Source organism: Lepidothrix coronata, unplaced genomic scaffold (assembly GCF_001604755.1).
Source record: "Lepidothrix coronata isolate B3197 unplaced genomic scaffold, Lepidothrix_coronata-1.0 Scaffold223, whole genome shotgun sequence".
Lineage (NCBI taxonomy): Eukaryota > Metazoa > Chordata > Aves > Passeriformes > Pipridae > Lepidothrix > Lepidothrix coronata.
In genome coordinates this window covers 936,950-956,177 of record NW_016690403.1, presented here as the reverse complement: position 1 = coordinate 956,177, position 19,228 = coordinate 936,950, and the positions used below count along the sequence as shown (strand labels likewise).

Below are 19,228 nucleotides of genomic sequence, written 5' to 3'. Positions count from 1 at the left end.
TTGTGTAGAAACGCTGCATGTGAACACAAGAGGAAATGCTTTTGGAGTAATGACTTACTATTCTAAGTAATAAGAATTTCTAACGGGCTAAACCCCCCGCCCTCTGTGCCCAGGCCCCGTGTGCCCTGTTGGGCTGGGTAAGTGGCGTTACCTTCTCGGGGACGACGCTCTTGCCGTCCCAGGCGTAGCCCCTCTTGGTGAAGTAGTTGACGGTGGCGAACTCGATGAGCGCCGAGAAGACGAAGGCGTAGCAGACGGCGATGAACCAGTCCATGGCCGTGGCATAGGCCACCTTGGGCAGCGAGTTCCTGGCGCTGATGCTCAGCGTGGTCATGGTCAGCACGGTGGTCACTCCTGCAAAGCAAACCGGGGCGGTGGCTTTAGGGCCAGCAGCTGGATTTTGGCCTTCATTTCTCACAGATGGAAAAGCCTTTTCTACGCCTCCGATTCTTATAAACCTCCCCATCTGGGTTCAGTTGGTAATTGAGGATAGCAGATTTCAAGTTCTGTGGAAGTTGCAGGATCTTCAAAACATTTTTTATACCTTTATCCTTTACATTGTTGTAATGGAATATTATTTTTAAAGTTGGAATGGAAATAATGTCATGGGTTGTGGAATGGATACTACTTTACACTTCCTGGTATTTGAAGATTCATAGTCACTGTTCTTTACTCGTGCCCTGCAAATTGTCCTATGGGTGTAACAATTTAACATCTTTAGTTCTTTCTTGCAACAGTTTCAAGATACTGAGAAAACTAAAATACTCGTCGTTTCATTCCGATTATTTGGTATAAGCTCCTTCAAAGGTATACTCAAAGGGCACTAAGATTTATGTGTTATTACATTTACTTGAATTGATGGTTTTACAGATTTCTGTCCCTTTATTCACCGATGCCCAGAAAACAGCAAACATTTTACGTAGGAACAATGACAGTGTAATTTGCTTTTCTGATATCAGAACTTCTCACTGCTAAATCTTGCCCCTTACCTGAGAGAGAACCAGGACTGTACTGAACTCACTCTGCCTGCAGCTGCTTAAAAAATGAATCTCCAAGTGCATGTCAGGCCTTTACATCAAATCACATGTCCACAAGTTACCTTGACAACTGCACTGTCATGGATTGAATGTGTCTGGTGAGTTCATCTTCGCTGCACTGCCAGTGAAAATGAGCAGTGGCTAAAATAGGCCAGATAATGAACAACGTATTTACATGGGAGTGTGAAGGGCTTGAATTATTACTGCCTAATGAGGAAGCAATTCCTCTTCCCTGAGAGACAAATCTTGTCTTTGACTCATTACGAGTGAGCTTATGTTTCTCTTACACAGTAGCAAAACAGGATTTATAACTTTTATTATCTGCGGTACTAAGTGGACTTAAAAGATGAAAGTTGTGCTTCTGTATGTGTATGTATTCATGCAACATGTTCTGAGACTTTGTTTCACTGCCATCATGAAATGAAAAAGCTCTCTTGATACATAGCGATGGAGCTAACACAAGACTATTTACTAAATAACTGTCTTCTAAAAGGAAAACTGAGAAATGTGTGGGTTCTTGAGTCTGTGAAGATGGCACTTTGAGCACTGCAGTATTATATGTTACTCATTGAGACTAGGAAATTCTGTTCTCCATCTAGTGACAATGAAGCATTCCAAACTGATGATCAGACACTTCTTTTTAAATGGTATGTGCAAAAACAGGTGAAATAGTTACAATTTCAATAGCTTTGACTACAGAGACCCATAAAAGTCCCTACTAGAGCAGTTCTCAGTCAAGCTGATGCTAAAAATTCAGAACTAATTTTAGTTACTAATTTAAACAATATTATGTAAATCAAATTTAATATGCTGTAGTCTAAACCATTGTCCTGTAAATGCACCTCTCAACAGAAAGCCTCTGCTTGGTTCATGAGGTCTAAGGCTATGCAAGTTGTGACTGATTTCCAGAGGCATTAGGAAGCTAAAGCACAGCTGTGAAGAGTGCCAGGAAAGGTCAGTAAGATAGCTCTGCATTTCTCAGCAGTGAGTCTCTGGGGAAATGGGGAGAGATTCTCTTGGGCAAAGCCCAAAGCATCCTGGCCTGCAATGCCCTGAGGCAGGGAAACAAGTGTAAAAGCCAGTTTGGCTGTGTGTTCTTCCACCTCCTCCTGCCAAAGGTGTTCAGCTGTCCCATCTGAATATCACCAAAAAGATTAGGTCACATAGCTGATATCTCAGGTTCTAGTTTTCCTAAATAAAGATTTGTTACACCTGTTTGCTTTGGTTTTTTAGTTGTTTTTGTTTGTTTGTTTGTTTGTTTGGGGGTTTTTTTGCCTTTTTTTTTTTCTCATTTGATATGTACTTGACATGGATTAATCTCTCCAAAGAATATGCAAGTTATTTGTTTCTAATTTAAGATAAGCATTTGCAAGCAGTGGTTAAACTCTAGGGACCAGCTGTATACACTGAGAGTCCTTTAGATTGCTTCCTCACTGTATTTGTTGTGTGCATCTATTCACTACTATAAGCACAATAAATTGTTGCTGATCTCAACAGGAGATCTTTAGCAGCAGCCTGCAAAAGGGATTATGAAAAAAAAATTTTAAGATAAAAATTTTCAATGGCCCTAAGGATGTCAAATGACCAATACCCATGGGATTAAAGCCTTTCTGATAATCCCCTCATGAATGTCACTGCCATTGTCAGAAATGTTTTATTCATATTCTGGTTGTTTTGGAAAATTGAAGCAGTAATAAACTGAGCTATTTTCAAGTCTCTTCTTACAATCAGTTTTAAAGGTTTGGATGTACATCCTTGCAATGGAACATCTTAACTCCTGTGTACTGCACTGTGGCCAAGCTCATGCTGTTCTCCAACATCATATTACACGAGAAGTTAAGAAGTTTTACCATAAAACTTCTTAAATCTATTTGCCTCATGATTGCCAGGCAGTTTATAGGTCTTGCTTACCAAACACTGTTCTTGCTGGAACAGATTCTCTGTTAAGCCAGAAGGACACCTGTGACAGAATCACTGTCATGATGCATGGCAGGTAAGTCTGGATGACAAAATAGCCAATCTTCCTCTTCAAATGAAAATGTGTAGTCATAACAACATATTCTCCTAAAATCAAGAAAAACAGGGACATTAAAGTTTTTATAAATATACAAATGAGAGAGCTTTATAGGAAGTAATTTTTCAATATATTCATCCCTTTTATAAAAAAAGTCCTCAGATCAAACTGGGTCAGCTCTGAAGAAAACATTTAGTAAACCTGGTTCTGAAGTTCGACTAATAATACAAAACTAGACTGTTCTGGGAAATGCTAATTAAATTTACATATTTTCATCTGTGCTGAGTAGTGAATGAATGTCTGCATTACCTGGTGGCTGCTCAGAGCTCTTGTGAAAGGTCTTGTTCCATTAGAAGATGGAAAACCATCACAGTAAACCCGTGTAAACATCATCTGAAGACTAAATCAAGACAGGCTCCCAAAAGTGTTTCAGTGGGGCCAGGCTTAAGATGTAATTGTTGATGCAACTGTGTCTGCATTACCACTGTGGGTGCTTTATGTGCTATGAAGATGGAATGTCCCTGTTCTGCTAATTTAGTACTTCAGTAAATGATTATTCTCTCCTGAAGTAAATGACTAATGCAAGAAAAACACAGAATCTATTCATTAGCACTAGTGCTTTGGGTGCTACAAAAATATATGAGCAGGGTATTCTAATTGCAGTGGAAAGGAATGGTATTTTTATATATATATAGATGAATGAATATATTTTATTAATACATTTAATAATATCAACTACAGATTAATATTGTAATATATCAATTTATGTAATTCTATGAACCTTTCTTGCCAGAGCAGAGCAAATACTGCTCATTTTCTGATCATTATTTACATAACTGAAAATGGGTTTGGAAAAACAATATATTTTCAAAAAGATTGAAAAACATATTGTTGTGATTGAGTCTTATTATGCAGTAAACATTATCTTAGGAATGAAACAAGTAGACATGTAACTGAATGGAAACTTCTGTCTAGATTAGAGATGACATGAAATTACTGTAGTTCTATTTTAAAATGTAGGCAGCTGGAAAGAGAAAGCTCTTGTACAGGAAAAGCTTAAACTGTGATTGAAAAACTATGTCTAGACATTGAGTGCTTATGCACCGAGCATGTCAAATGCCCATTGCTTTAATGCAGGGTCTAGAAGAACATTCATTTGAACAATCTTGCTCAACGTATAACCCCAAGGAAAGCTTATTTATAAGATGTGACAATACTCCTGCTATGTTTCAATATAAAACACAGTAGCAAAGGGGGAAAAGGGAATAAATTTTAAATTGAGAGGTAAAGCAAAGCATATACAATGAATTTTTTTTTTTTTTTTTCAAAAATAGGAGTGACAGAAGTAGTATAGTGGGCATTATTACTTGAATTTTGCTCACCTGTCTTTAACTTTCACTGAAACAACCTTCTTCTCCTCTGTCCCTGAGATTATGATCTTATGAAAGGTGCCAGTCTTGGCTAGAAGAGCTAATAATTTAATTTTATTGACTCAAATATGCTGTGGGAAGCTATTTTAATGCAATCAGGTATAGAATGTGCACAATGGTATGTCAGAGTTAATTCAGTGATTGGAGATGGCAAGCAAAGAATACAGAGCGAACACACCACTGTACTCTGGAGCTTTATTTAGCTGCTTAAATTATCAAAGTATTTTTAACCTCTGGAAAATGAGAACAAGATCCAAAGCATAAAGGCAATTAAAAAGCCAGGGATTACTCTCATCTGTTAAGCACTGCAGCAGGTCAGAGCTGGAAGTCAGCTAAAGGTAATGCCATGAGGACTGAATTAGCAAAGCAGAGCCCCAGAATAAGGCCTTACAGTCCAGTTCGAGGGCAAAACCATCCTCTTAAGCCTCCAAAGTACCAGTGGCCCTCAGTCATTTCTCAGAAGAGAGGAGATCTTTGATGAGATTGATTGTAATGACTGCAGGTCATTAAGCTCTCCAGTTATTTACTGCATCTTTAGCTTGCCATATTTGGTGGCTTTCTTTATTTGAAAGCATGGCCACATTCATGGCAGCTGGTTATCACTCTCTAGCTTCCCAGCAATTCCTCTGTAATTCTATTTTGAAAGTGCTGTAGTACAGCCATAAAATTCCCAACAAGCTAAAGTTTCAAACAGCTCTTGAGCAAATATTGCCTGTATTCACAGTTTCTGATTGCCAGGCTTTCTCAAGTATGAATCTTGTATTCTCTTATCTTTTCTTATCCAAGGAAGTGAGAAAGAAAGGTATTTCTTTTTAGCTTTGTTGTAATTCCCCATGTCTTCTACAAATAACTGTGTTGTGCAGATAAATCTGTTTATCATTTTATTTATTCCATGGAGTTATATGTATTATACAATATGAAGCATAAAAGTCGTCACTTGCATCCTGCATCTATATTAACTTAATGGTTTGAATATTAAGTTATTTGAATATTTTCAGAGCTCTGGAGGAGTTTGTGCCTGTGCTCAGTACTTGTGTAGCTGTAGTTTTTAAACAGCCCTTAGTTCTACAGTATCTTGCAGGCAGTATAAGCTAACCTGTGTCCATAGAAGACAACAGCTGATAATTCAGTAAGGTTCCATTAAATGTATTATTCAGTGTTCTGTGAACTATTTGTAATAAACCAAATTTATCAGGTGAGCACCTAAAATTACTGTGTGGGGACTGAGTTCTAGCTATCACAATACTTTCTCTATCACTGTAAGGCTTTCCTTGTCATTAATTTAAAACAAAATATTTATCATCTACTACTTATGCCATGTAACTCAGTAAAAAAACTCTTAAGAACAACATCCTCTCAGCAGATTTACAGGACATCAGAAAAAACCAGACCATTGTGAGTATAAATCCTGATGATTCTCAGTGCAAAGAAACGTTTTCAAAGTGGCAGAATAATTCTATGTAAACAGAATCTTGGATGAGCCCTTTAAGCATTTGTTAAGGTGCTTACAAAAAGGATAATTTTAAATTATTTCTGAGTCAATATGAATCAGTAGCTGGAGAGTGACAGAAATTTTGCATACAAATAAAAAATGGTTGACTCTGCTTAAGCAAAACAGCAGCAACGATAATTATTGTTTCACTTACTGAATACTATTTTTAAACCTGTAATACCTGCACATTCCATTGCCAGCATAGATGAATAGACTATACCATAAAAAAAGGTTTAGTCTTTCAAGATTCTCTTGTCATTAAAAAATCAGTGTTTGTAATTATGTTGTTATATATCCAGAAATAAGGACAGAAGGTGGTCTACTAGCCAAGGAAGACATTAGGGAAAAAAAGAAAGGACTTTATAGAGCCATCAAATCATTGAATAGTTTTGAGGTTGTTTAGAATAACCCAGCTACACCCAAATCCTTGGGAAAATAAGGATCTAGAATTCCAGACAACTATAAATATCATCTTAAAATTGCCCAAAATTATGTAGATTCCTCTAACGATCAGCAGAATCAGCTGCAAAAGAGCTTCATTTTCTGGCCTAATAAAGGTGCTGAGAACTCTTAAATGAAGATTGTCCTCAATTTCTTTTGTCATTTTGTAAGATGAGTCATTATCCACGACTCTGAAAGTAGGGAGGGATTTCATCATTTTCATATCGTACTTCATCTCTTAAACCAGAGATGAGCAGAGGACGGAGACAGGCTGGAAGATTCTGCTGAGACTGGCTGCCCACCTTCCTCAACAAGGAGAAAAGGAATTATTAACCACTTCTAATCCTCACCATTATTTTGGGGAAGGCAAAGCATTTTCCTTTCCAAAGCAAATCAAGAATAATTTTCATTTGAGACCTTGAATTTGCAAGCAATAAATATTTCTTCCACATATACATACCTGTATATGCTTATTAGGTAGGAACTAAAGAGAATTGTCAGTTTGGTTCAAAAAGATTCTGTAACAGGATTATTTTTAGTTTTGATAACCATTGCATTTAGTTCTTTGTACTGTTTTTTAGCATCTAGACAACAGCACTTTCATTTCAGCATATTTTATATATTAACTATACTGTATCTAACTTTATAGACTGGAATGCGAAAGAGTTTCTTCAGGCAGAAAAAGGAGGCGAAATTCAAACCTTTCAAATAGCATGGGCAAAACAAAACCTTTTTTGTTTCTTCATGGATATGTATGAAGAAATTTTACACCTGCTTCAGTTCTGTTTGAAAATTTCTTACCTGCCTTTCTTAACAGTTTAGGAGTGCTTCTCACATTACTATCCAATTACCCTGAACTATATCTGGTATCTCTATTTGCTTTAGATATGTTCCCAAGCTTGTGAGTCCTTTCTGATTATCCTGCCACCCTTATAATGCACGGAGCAAGCAGAGAGCTGGCCAGGAGTGCAAAGGGCAGCCCCACAGCTCTCTGAGCGAGCAGCTTCGGGAAAGAGCAAAGGGATCCTCACAGTTTCCCTCAAGTCCTGTTGACTTTTCAATGAAGGGCAGCTGGGCTGAATTATTAGCTCCAGAAAAGTCAGTGGCAACATTTCTAGGTGTGGCCAGGCCAAGAGTTTTCCCCTTTTCCTCTCGGCTGCCTGATGCACCCCTCTGTGCTCGGCACCGGGAGCGGTGTCTGTGGGAGCAGTTGTGTTGGTGCTGTTCTTAGGCAAAGTCCTTATTACTGCCAGCCCACTTACTTCTTTTCTGATTATATCAACTGAACAGAAGCTTCCCAGCTGTAACCTAGAAACTTGTCTGGGAGAAATTTTCTTGGCTTAATAGAGCATATGAATGTATTTTGGCAAGCTAAATAAAAAATTCAGACATGAATTACAGTTCACCCTAAAGTGCCTCACTTTCCCTGAAATGTTGGTTGACTTTAGCAGTTACACATTGGGAAGTTTGGTTTCTGCAGGTGTAACTGCACTTCTCTCCAAGTCCCGAGGCTGTGCATTCCAAGCAATACAAACACTTCTAATGCAGAGCTGCTTCTGGCCCATGAGCAGGCAGGATGGCCAGCAGAGCTCTTGGTCATGCCTAGTGCTCAGTTTCTTACTGCATTTAGGTCTTCATGCCCCTTCCAAATTATTAGAAAATAAATTAAAAAAATCACATCTTGAAAAACACTACAAAGTGAAAAAGCAAAGGTTTTTAGCCAGCTTCAAGGTTACAGGTACACCATATTTAAATGTTGGCTATATTTCTGTATCTTATTAAGAGTTCTGGAGTTAAAGGTGGTGCCAGGATTAAGCTAAGTCCTGTTTGGATGTTCCAGATGGTTTTTAATTTGATGACATAGTTTTTTCATTCTCTAAATACCTCCTTGAGAAACTATATACTTGCTTCTAGCAACTTCACTGCCTCCAGGAATATGATCTTTGAGGATTCATATTGTTATACTATTTTTATAAGCTTACATAGTAAGCAGATAATACGATAAGAATATGAGAAGCGCTTCTTTATAACGTAAATTATTGTTTTTTCTGGCTAGATCTGATGCTGTAGGAACCTTTTTAATTGTTCAAATATTTTAACCACCAGTTGAAGTAGGAAAATAATCCCAGGATATGTTAACTTTTCAGAGACATGTTTTCCTAATCTGAAGCTCATATATTGCAATTTACCTCTTACTCTTACATCTTTGTATTTTTTTGTCCTGCTCTAAATTATGTTTTGGCAATGAAATATGACCCTTCCCCAAAAAACTTTTTTCACAGACCTGTGCTGGACTGCACAATTCCAGAGTCCACAGTTTGTCCAAGCAGATCATACTGGTTCAATCGAGAGCCGTCCTCAGCCACCACCACTGACCTGGCTGGTTCCCGTGTCCATTCATACACAACCTCTGCTCTGGTATAAGCATCTAATTAAAACAAAATACATTGCATTTCAGCTTTGCACCTTCTGCTGCCTTATGGCTCTATCAGAACAATGTTTTGCACAGTAGTTTGAATATTAAAATCTCTTTAATTATCTGCAGAAACCCAAAACTAGCTTACTGGAATTTATCAGTGGGAAATAGAACTGATTGTACAGGTCTATCCGTATGATGATTAGCTAAATATCTGCTGTAGGGCTGGATTAACTTTGGTTCTCAATGCCATGAAAACATTTCTCTCTCTTCCATAATTGCTACCTATGTAAATGTCCCAGATGCCAGAGTGAGATGTGGAATTTCATGAGCAAGGGCTCCAACCCCTTTTTCTAATTTTTAACTACTGTCAAGAAACACGAGCCCCAGACTTTTCAATTTTTCTTAGTGTGATGTTTTCTGGGCCACTGTAAGACAGTAAATCCTTCTCAGAGTGGCTTCAGTGATGTCCCAACAACGGGCCTGGTTACAGCTCTCCATGTCTGCTTGTCCCCTGTCACACTGTCTGGGCTGGAAAACAGCCCGAGCAGACATTTCTGAGGCTGCCTAGGCTCCAGTGAGTTTAAATGACAATGACTCTATTTTTTATTTTCTACTTTGGTTATTTCTGAGAAGTCCTCACACTCAAGTTCGCATTTATTTGAGTTTGGCACAAAGCAAAAGAAAAGCACTGCACTCTCCAAACCTGAACAGTCTGGTATGTTACAGAGATAATTCAGTAGCATCTACATGTCCCATTGAGGGGATTTGTACTGTTATTCATGTTATTTGAAGAATCAAGCTACATATAAATATTTTTAATCTTAGTCCCATAATAAAATTCTTCTGTCATTTTGTGCAGTCTGACTACATGAAGGCATCTTGTGTAATTTTGACACCTAAGAGTATCCAAAGACATGAATAGGACTGAATGTGTGATCAGAACCTACATCAAACTAGCACACACCACAGGCAGGTAGAAGCCAGGTGGGACAACTTAGGACATCCAAAATTACAGTAGAATCCTACCCACAAGATGAGATTTTCCCTTTTTTCAGACTGGCAATCAGGAAAGGAAAGGGAGGAATCTGATTCACTTGACCTCATTTGTGAGCTAACAATTTTATCTTATCAATGTAAGAGAAAACAGTAATTGAAGAGGTGGTGTTGGAGGGAGTGCGCCGGTAAATTAATTGCATGGCATTTGGTTCTGCATTATTGAAGCTGAAGGGTGCTTTTATCCTCACACTTCAGATTCCCCCAGCACTGTAACATAATTTGGAATACATTTTTGGAATCAATGGTAAATGCAAATCTACACCTTAGTAATTCTGACTTTAAAAGTAATGGCCACAGTAAACACAGGAATTGATTTGCTAATCTAGTCACATAAAGAAAGAGTGGCAATAATAATACCCATTTTCAAGCATTTGTCTGGAGTATGAGAGTAGCTTGGAAGAGAGAGGACTGGTTTTCTGAGCTGCTGAGAACCACTGGGTTGGATTTGAGGGAAGGGAGGATACTCAGCAGTGCTGGAAAGGAGCTTGCCCTGCCCTGTACCTGCCAGACTGGGCGCTCCATTCCACCCTCAGCATCCAAGGCACGCTGCTGAACAGCAGCACAGCCTTTGGCTCCTGTCACTGCCCTGAGCCAGACTGGCCATCGTTTTAAACTGACAATCAGGAGTTTGTGGTAAGAGCTCAGGAGAGCATCTGCCTTTCTGATTTTGTTTTACCAACATATGGCATTTCGTTGTTCCAGATTTTCTTCAGCGTTTGTCACATTGAATTTACACTGGAATAACCTCCAGCTTAAGCTGCTCTTTGGCAAATCACTTTAGCCTTGGAGCTGGGTCAAGCGTTTCTCGGCCTCTGCAGTAGGGGCACAGTCCACAGGAGACGTGCAGCTCCTTCAGCGGGAGGCTTTTAGGAGTCCAGCTCCAACAAGTGATGAATGGAGGATGTAAAAAAACTCTTACCCGGTTTAATCCAAAACAAACGGAGCTAGGCAAACACTACCTTGGGGAGCTACTAAGTGTGATATTGTAGTCTGCACTTAAAGCATGACTTTAGTGACAATTAAATGCATTTTTGGTACATTTTCCAGTCCATTAAGATGATTATAATTAATTGCTTTAGTTGTTGAACAGAAATGTCCCAAATGTATTTGAATACGATTATCACTTTAAAAGTGGCAATTAAATACAGGAACTGTTCTTTTTCTATCTATAACAGTGACTCTCATTTTCATGTCTTACTTGGGTCCAGTCATTTGTCCTGCGGGATATATTTCTGTCAATAACTAAATATTGAGAGAAATATTCTATACCTTGATAGTTATGACATAATCTGTTGAGAAGGAGGGGAGAGGTCCAGCTTTAAGGACTCTTTCGGACAGTGAATTTCTCATGCAGTGTTTGCAGTAAAACCATGTTACAGAAGGAACTCCTCCCTGTCAGGATCCCAGATTAGGAGCTCGTCTGAATTTAGCAGGTGACTGCAAAGTTTCCCTGAAAACTCCTTGATTTTGTCTCATGGTCCTTTCCAGCATTTGGAGTTAGGTGTTTTTCTAGGCGCCATTTGAACAGCTGCCAATGATAGGCAGTTAGTGTTCAAAACAAAAAAGTAATGAAAAAATCCTGTAAAACCTGACAGACCACAGCAGCACTCTGAGCTTAAAATCTCAGTTACCACTTCTGACTGGAGTGTAAGAAATGGTCTTTCCATCGGAAATGTCACAAAATATCACAAAATATGTTTTTTGTTCAATTAAGAAAATTCTGTATATTATGATAATTTTTTAGAGGATGAAAAAGAAATCAATTTAGATACAAAAGGTATGCAGATACACTTGCACGTCTCTCTGGTATCTTGTTTTTACCTTGTGGTGTGACTCTGGATGTGTATGCAAATCCGTATTATCTATCCCTTCTCATTAATAATTTCTGCAAATCTTAGTCATTTAATTGAGGCAAAATCCTCAGTAATCTCGAAAGCCGTGCACTTTGTGAGCCAAGAGTACACTAATCTGGGACACTGAGCCAGAAAGAACTCGATGGAGGCAAAGAATGGAAAATGTTCATACCGGGGAGGGTCTGGTGTTCAGGCTGTGGCTCAGTGATGCACAGGTGTGGTGACTGGTGTCTTACTGAGTCTGTAAAATTCAGGCTAGTGGTTCACATTTGTTCCAGAACTGTTCATGGTTACACTTGTCCTTAGCAGGTTTTATGCACGATTAGCCGTGTGTCCGTCCCCCCCCCCAGCTCCAGGGACACTCTAATGTGCACCACAAAAGACATTCCATCCTGAGCCACTCTGATGTCCCAGGGGTGCACAGATCTCCTGCCATCAGGCAGGAACCCCCTGCAGCTCTTTGCTGGTTAGTTGGAGTCAGGCTTCCCCCTCCCCTTCTGCTTCACAGGAGCTTTGGAAGGATTTATTGGAAGTGCTGTAAGAAAACTTTACATTCAAGGAGTAAACTCTTCTTGTCAGTTATGCTCCAAGGTTGTGTGAGCTCGTTGTTCTGCAAATCTTATCTAGCAGGCTCTCAGCTCTTTAAAGACAAACCATCAGTCCTGTCTCCTGGTAAACACAGAGCTGCTCAGCCCAAGGAAATGATCACCCTGTCGGGTACCTGTGAAGAATGAATTGGGTGCTCTGTTTGTTGACTTCTACAATTGATCAAACCACTAAGTACCCATTAGCAGGGAAGCGACCCATTTCTGCGAGAAAAAAGTAGCCATTGAGGAAACAATTTGTACACTATTACATCTTCCATACATTTTAACTTCCTTGTTTGTGCTGAAACAAGTAGGGTGAATCAGCTCTTCACTTTTGGTTTCTGTTTTTTGGTTGGTTTTGATTTTGTTGGATTTTACTTAAAAAACTGAAGGGTGGAACTATATTTAATTTTTAAAAATATTATGTTTAGTTCAGTGTCAGGTGGGTTACTATTCAAATTGAAGTTTTGGGAGAAATTCTCAATTTAGCAAAAGCTTTGTCTCTTATTACAGTGATTTCAATTGCACTACATTTTGTCCAGTATTTTCTTTGACCTAGGGTTACATATGCTGCAAGCGTAGGACTACTGGGAAATTTCTGAGATTTTTCACTTCTAGAAATATTGCATGAGTGTATTATGAGTATCTTATAATCCTATGAAGAATTTTTTTCTAAACATACCATGACTACGGCATTGGAACTCTTTTCACCTAAACCAATTCAGTTATCCATGGTGTGTTTTACTTTTCTCTAACACTGATTTTGGATCTTTGCAAAATAAAGCAACTATGAAACTAACAACATTTTCCATGTGACAAACTACTTTTCTAGATATTTAGAGCACTGTCATTTTCTTTTTTGTGCACGTCCAGCCATGACATTGTAGGATATTTAAGACACATAAATTATATTAAATATAAAATATCAGTATATTAAATATAAATATATATATAAGAATAAAGATACAACCCTGACAAACGTGAAAAATACATAAGATTAAAACCTTGAGGTTTTCTCAGTTGCAAAATACAGTGGCCTAAAAAGGGAGAAACCTCAATTTAAAATAAACTTACAGCTTCCAAATTTCAAGGGGCAAGCATGTGCATCCATAGGAAAGTCTTCTAAATGCATTGGACATTCTGCTCTCACAGTCAATCTATAACGGATTAATGAGCAAAAGGACACATTTATTCTAGTTTCACAGAAACAGCAAATAGACTTCTGTTAAGACACATAGAATAAGTACAGCACAATCTCCGTTCTGGGATTCATTAGTGGTTAGAAGGGGCCCGAACAGGCTGCTGGGGGTGCTGCCTGTGCAGACACATCGGGGACTGGCTCTGCCCCCTGCCCTGCTTCGGCAGCACCGACAGAGACAGCTCCTGCTGCTCAGCGGAGGGTTAAAGTCTGTCAGCACCTGCCAGCGCTGCCTCGCTGCCAGCCTGCAATTGGCCGCTCTGGGTCTCAGGCATTTGCTGAAATCACTTCATTGATATCAGCTCGAGTGCAAACATGTTTCTCAATAAAAGAGATTGAATAAACTGGAAACAGTCACATACCACACATCAGCAAGGAATGAATAGTAATACTTGAATACTAGGCAGAAGATTGCATTAAGGCACTTGCAAAGGGGAGGAAATAGAAACGGTTATGGTCAAAAAAAGAGACGTGAACAATGTGCTCCTAAGACAGTGTTCCTGTGGATTAAATCCCTAACGGCCAAGCATTTAGAAAGACGAGCAAAATTGATCTAGACTTGTGTAACTACCAGCCAAGCAGTTCTACTTCAGCCTAGGCAGTCTTGAAAGATGTTGTACGAGAAATGAACATCCAAAAACCTGGAGACTTTGTTTTCTCCAAATGCTTGTACTGATTTTAAAAACATCTTCAAAATAGTTAAAAGAAAATTGAGTGTTCACCTATGCACTAAGCTCTCCATCTTAAGTTGAAGTCAACAGAATCCCTTTAGACCTTGTTTGATTCCATGAGAGACACAAAGAAGGGATGTGCAGCTCTGTAGAGACAATATACCAATTTTTTTTATCTTTAATTTGTAGTCTCTTAAGCCAGAATGTTCCCAAGACTGTATATCATCATTATTTCAAAAGGATTTATTTAACTCCGCTGACAACTGGGTAGCTAAAGTTCAGTTATTCATGAAGAGAGTGATGTATTTCCAGTAAGATTGATTCCAGCACAAAAATAATTTTTTCTCCTAACTTTCCAAATGCTTTAATCAATTGTTTTTCTTGTAATGAAAGGAATGAGAAATGTCTATTTTTAGACTGTCATGCTTTGTATTCCCAAGCACAAGAAATATTAAGAATGGGCAATGAATTCTGTGTGCATCTGCTAGTTCTTAGAATCTGCTTCCTATAGGATCAAAAGATTAAAGACCCTTGAACACAATCTCGGAGTACAGATTGTAGTAAACTTTCAGGCTTTATTATACTTGCTGATGGAGTCCTTGAAAGCAACACCAAATTAAGGTCCTCTGCAAACTCATGGATTCTTAATATTATAAGAACCTTTTTAAAATCAAGCATTAGGACACATCCAGGGACTGTACACAGGAGGAGAGGAAAAAATAAGCACTGTAAATGCTCAGTTTGTCCATCATTCCAAAATAATTACTAAGCAGGACTCAAATTATGGTCCAAAAGGAACCTGTTTCCTGTCTGGAAAATCTGCTTTCACAAGTTAAATTGTCAAACCAAATGAAAGATGTAACATTTTAGGACTCACCTCATTGTGTATAGCAATGTCCCATCCTCTGTAATTCGTAATAGTTTATTTGGCATCGTCATGTTATGAGCCACTGACTTCTTTCCATTGTGGAAAAAGGTATCAGGTGTCCAAATTTTGCTGGCCATTAAATTATTTAACCGAAGAACAGTCATAGGTCCTTTGAATTTTAGTCTCTCATCTTTCCAGCTTTGGCGGAAAAATACATCTATGGTGTATTCCTACAGCAATTAAGAAAAAAGGGAAACACACATGATGTCATATGTTCCAATATGAGAACTTGAGAAGTACATTCTTACCTTCCCTAGAAGCAAGATGACTATGAATGGTGTTAGTAATTATCAGAACGTTTATTCCCTGTGTTACTTACAATGTACCAGAAGCTGGTTATTAAACAGTTACAATATCATTACTGTGTTCAACAGAATAAATGTTAAGAAGAATAGTATTTCAAAAGTTACACAAGAGTTTGAGATATAATAGAGCAAAACCAAAATAATTCACCCTTTTCTCCCTTGTTCTTCACCTGCCCTAGAACTGTCATTGCAGCTGCAGATGGGTGGCCAGTCTGTGTGGCACAGGAAGGATGTGTCAAAATAAAACAAGCCCGCTGAGACAGGGTCTTACCACTTTTGTTCTAAGAGTCTCATTAGAATAAACATGTAATCAACCTGCAAAGAGTTCACAGGTCACTAAAATTGTGAGGTCTGATTGATGAGATGTGGGGTGGTTTGCTGGGCTGAATGGCTGGACTGCAGAGAGCACAAGCTGAGGACAGCTTTGGGCCAAGACTCACAGCTTGGTGACACAGGGACTGGGCCAGTGGGGAGGAGAAGCAGTGGCTGACAGGGGATGTGGGGAGGGTCAAAATAACCAACACTCACCAGGAAATGAAAGAAATATTTGTTACAAAGCAAAAGGAACAAAGTCAAGAGGGAGAGGGTGAAATTAAGAAAGAGATGTTGGAATATGAAATACAGATGTATGTTGGGTGAAAATATGAAAAACTTCTGTGGATGCAGTATAGTATGGTATTCCATTCTGACATGGAAGTTCAGTATGGGATTGTCCTGCCCCCTTCACCCTTCATGGCTGTGATATTGTGATAAACATGAAAAGTAGTCATCCAAATACAGTTCTCAATTACCCTGAATGAAAATCTTTTGGCTGAAAAACAGAACCTTTCCTGAGCTCTCCTGCCAATGGAGATGGCAAATCCTGAAACAGAGAAAAGTTCTGTGTGTGAGGGCACCCCGAGCTGTAAGGAAAACTGTGGGAAGGCACATGGAGCTCTAAGGAACACTTATGTGTGTGAGGGCACACACAGCTGTAAGGGAAACTCCCTTGAATTTCTGTTTTTTCTTTTAACAAACAGCAACATTCCTTACAACATTAAGCACCTGTGAGCTGTTTATTCCTCGTGCAACTATTTGCAGGAAAGAATGGTGATTCTTACAGGTAATGTGCTTTTCCATCTTTTAGGGCTTGAAATGCTTGAATAAATTTCTTGTTGACGTGGAAATGTTGTAGTTCCATGGGGTGTTCTTACTTTGGGCTTGTTTGGTTTGGTGGGGGTTTTTTAAATTTTATTTTATTTTATTTACATACCAGACCTGTGAATCCTTTTGGTGCATACTTAATTGTATATCCATTTTATTAATCACGTGCTCAGTGAACTGCTGAAGCCTGAATTTGTTCAGCTTCAGTGGCAGCAGTTGTGCACTTACAAACAATTTCTTGCTTCAGAATTTTGCTTGGTCATGGCCTTAGGTTGAATTGTGAGCAAAATATTGTCCCAGGTATGCAGCAGAGTAGGAGAGAAGGAGGTATAAAAGACAGTATCTGTCATTAAAATATTGGATTTCCTCCATGTTTTACTAGCATCAAAAAAAATTTCCTCCTACACACATGGGAAAGGTAAAAGACATGCCCAGAAGGTGACATCAGCCATTCCCTTTTCTCTTTCAAGTGCAAGGAAGGAGGTGAGTGGGAGGTGGTACAGGTTGAGAGAAGGGAGTCTGGTTCTTCACTTTATATGAACACAAGGTTCTTATGCTGGAAAAGAACAAGGAGTCTGAGATATTTGATAAGGGACCTTACAGCATAAGATAAAGTTCAATTAAAATGTAGCTGACAGGTCATACCTGGAACAGATTGAATCTTTCTCTATCCCAGACCATTTAACCATATAGGGTGAATTTATTTTGGCTGAGATATCTCAGTTCTTCAGCTTTCACTACCCACTTTAGCATGGACACTAATTCTTTTCAAATGAATTCTGACAGACAGCTGATCTTTAACGTAGAGTCATCAGATACTCTGCTTAGGGCTTTCTTCTGCAGAAGAGGGGCATACAGAGCAAGGGAACCGAAGGATTTTCTCTAAACCAGTGTATGAGAGCAGTGGCCTATGTGCAGACATATGAGTGAGGTGAAATTCTGAATAAATTCTTCACAGTGGGGACTCTTCATTCCATAGTGTAAAGGTAAAAAAAAGAGAATCCTATCTGCACTTGCCATAAATTATACAGTATTGAATATTTATAACACTTTGACTTCAATGTTCTCTAATTTACCCATCTAATGTCTCTCCCTGGAGATTATTTATTCACAGGGTAGACCACTCTGTGGTCTACATGAGGTGCTGTACAGGAAGGTAGTAAGATAGATAATCATTCCTGAAAAGCTTACAGTACAGAAAAAGTGGGAATAAAAGTTTACTAAAAAAAAAATAAAATTATTCTGTCTTTATGAAAAAGTTAATTTTAAAATGCTTCTTATTCCAAATAATATGTCAAAAATTTCAAAAAAATGACAGTAGTGTGAGAATAGCCAGATATCTGTTGATCAGTTCAATCCACTGAACATGCCTAAAAACCTGCGAAGTTCTTCCAAAAAAAGATGATTTTATTTTTAAAATGCTCTTCTCCTGTGTAACTTTATTCACAAGAACAAGCCAAGACATTCTCTTTATAGAATAACAGGTTATGTGTATGCTGCTCTTAAAAGAGTGTATTGGGAGTGGGTAGAAACACCCTGCACTCCCTGAGAAATGGAGCGACTGTGCGAGCGCCTTTGGATTCCTGCACACAGATGGCCCGGCTGTGCTCGCTGGGGCTGTGCTTTCATAACACACCCTGTCAGCTGGAGCAGCTCAGTGCCAGGCCCAGCCAGCACTCCTGGGCTCAGCACTCCTGGGCTCAGCACTCCTGGGCTCAGCACTCCTGGGCTCAGCACTCCTGGGCTCCCACATCGGCCCCTCGGTGCCAAAGCAGCTGCTCCCGGTGAGCAGATGGCCAGGAAGGGCTGCACTGCCCATGAACCTGCTCACCCCTCCAAACCTGGAGGAGCCTCCAATGACAGTGTCTACAACCAACGGGAGTAGGCACAGAGGACCTGGCACCAAATCTATGTTGAAATCAATATAGACTTTATATTCTGGTAAGCTCTTCATTTTATCTTTCTCTCTCCGTCTCTGATTTCACACTTAGTTCCTTGAGCAAAAGCTTTCACATGAGTAGGCTGCACACGCGTTCCTTTTCACGGGAGGTGAGTAGGAGTTTTACACTAAATACTTTTCTGTGAATTCTTTACTTCTCGAAACATATGAACACCTGCCTCTGTGTTTCTTGGTCACACACTTTATTAAGAGACTGATGAATTCTTTCTGCTGTTTAACTGACTGACAAACAAGAGCCAATGTTGTATGGGTCTTCAATTATTTTTGAGATTTTTTGTAGGTAGGGATCTCTTATGCTAAAATAATTCATGTACCGAATTATAGCTGAAGTCAATAATTCTTTTTCAAATTCTTTTTCATATTCCTAATTCTGGAAGATGATTTTTAGCTTCTGCATTTTACTCTTTAAAACCCAAATCCCATATAAATACCAGTTTGTCCTAGGAATGTTAAATTGGCTTTACCTTCTACTTAATCAAATCACCTGAAACTAAGAAGTAGGTGCTGATGTAAAAAGATCAAATATTCCCAAGTAATTCAGCAGGGCTATCAGTTACTCTAAATCTATGTCTACAAGTGGGAAAGCACCCATGATTATTTGTTTGTTAGATTGCCATTCATTAGTAGAGTTTTCTAGTAAATCTGATTCAACAAAGGAAACAATAGCTTAACCAGCTGGCTTATGCAAAACAAC

General features: G+C 38.9%; 1 protein-coding gene across 5 annotated transcripts in view; it reads right to left on the bottom strand.

Annotated features, from left to right (window-relative positions):
- The window catches only part of GABRA1 (gamma-aminobutyric acid type A receptor alpha1 subunit), a 40,926-nt gene that overhangs the window by 5,988 nt on the left and 15,710 nt on the right, over positions 1-19,228 (bottom strand). For all 5 annotated transcript variants that reach the window (XM_017833877.1, XM_017833880.1, XM_017833881.1 and 2 more), the window contains exons 5-9: positions 15,076-15,296; positions 13,404-13,486; positions 8,699-8,842; positions 2,949-3,101; positions 152-354 (exon numbers count right to left, since the gene is read on the bottom strand). In XM_017833877.1, coding sequence (XP_017689366.1) covers positions 152-354; positions 2,949-3,101; positions 8,699-8,842; positions 13,404-13,486; positions 15,076-15,296 — 804 coding nt within the window. The remainder of the gene's footprint in view (positions 1-151; positions 355-2,948; positions 3,102-8,698; positions 8,843-13,403; positions 13,487-15,075; positions 15,297-19,228) is intronic.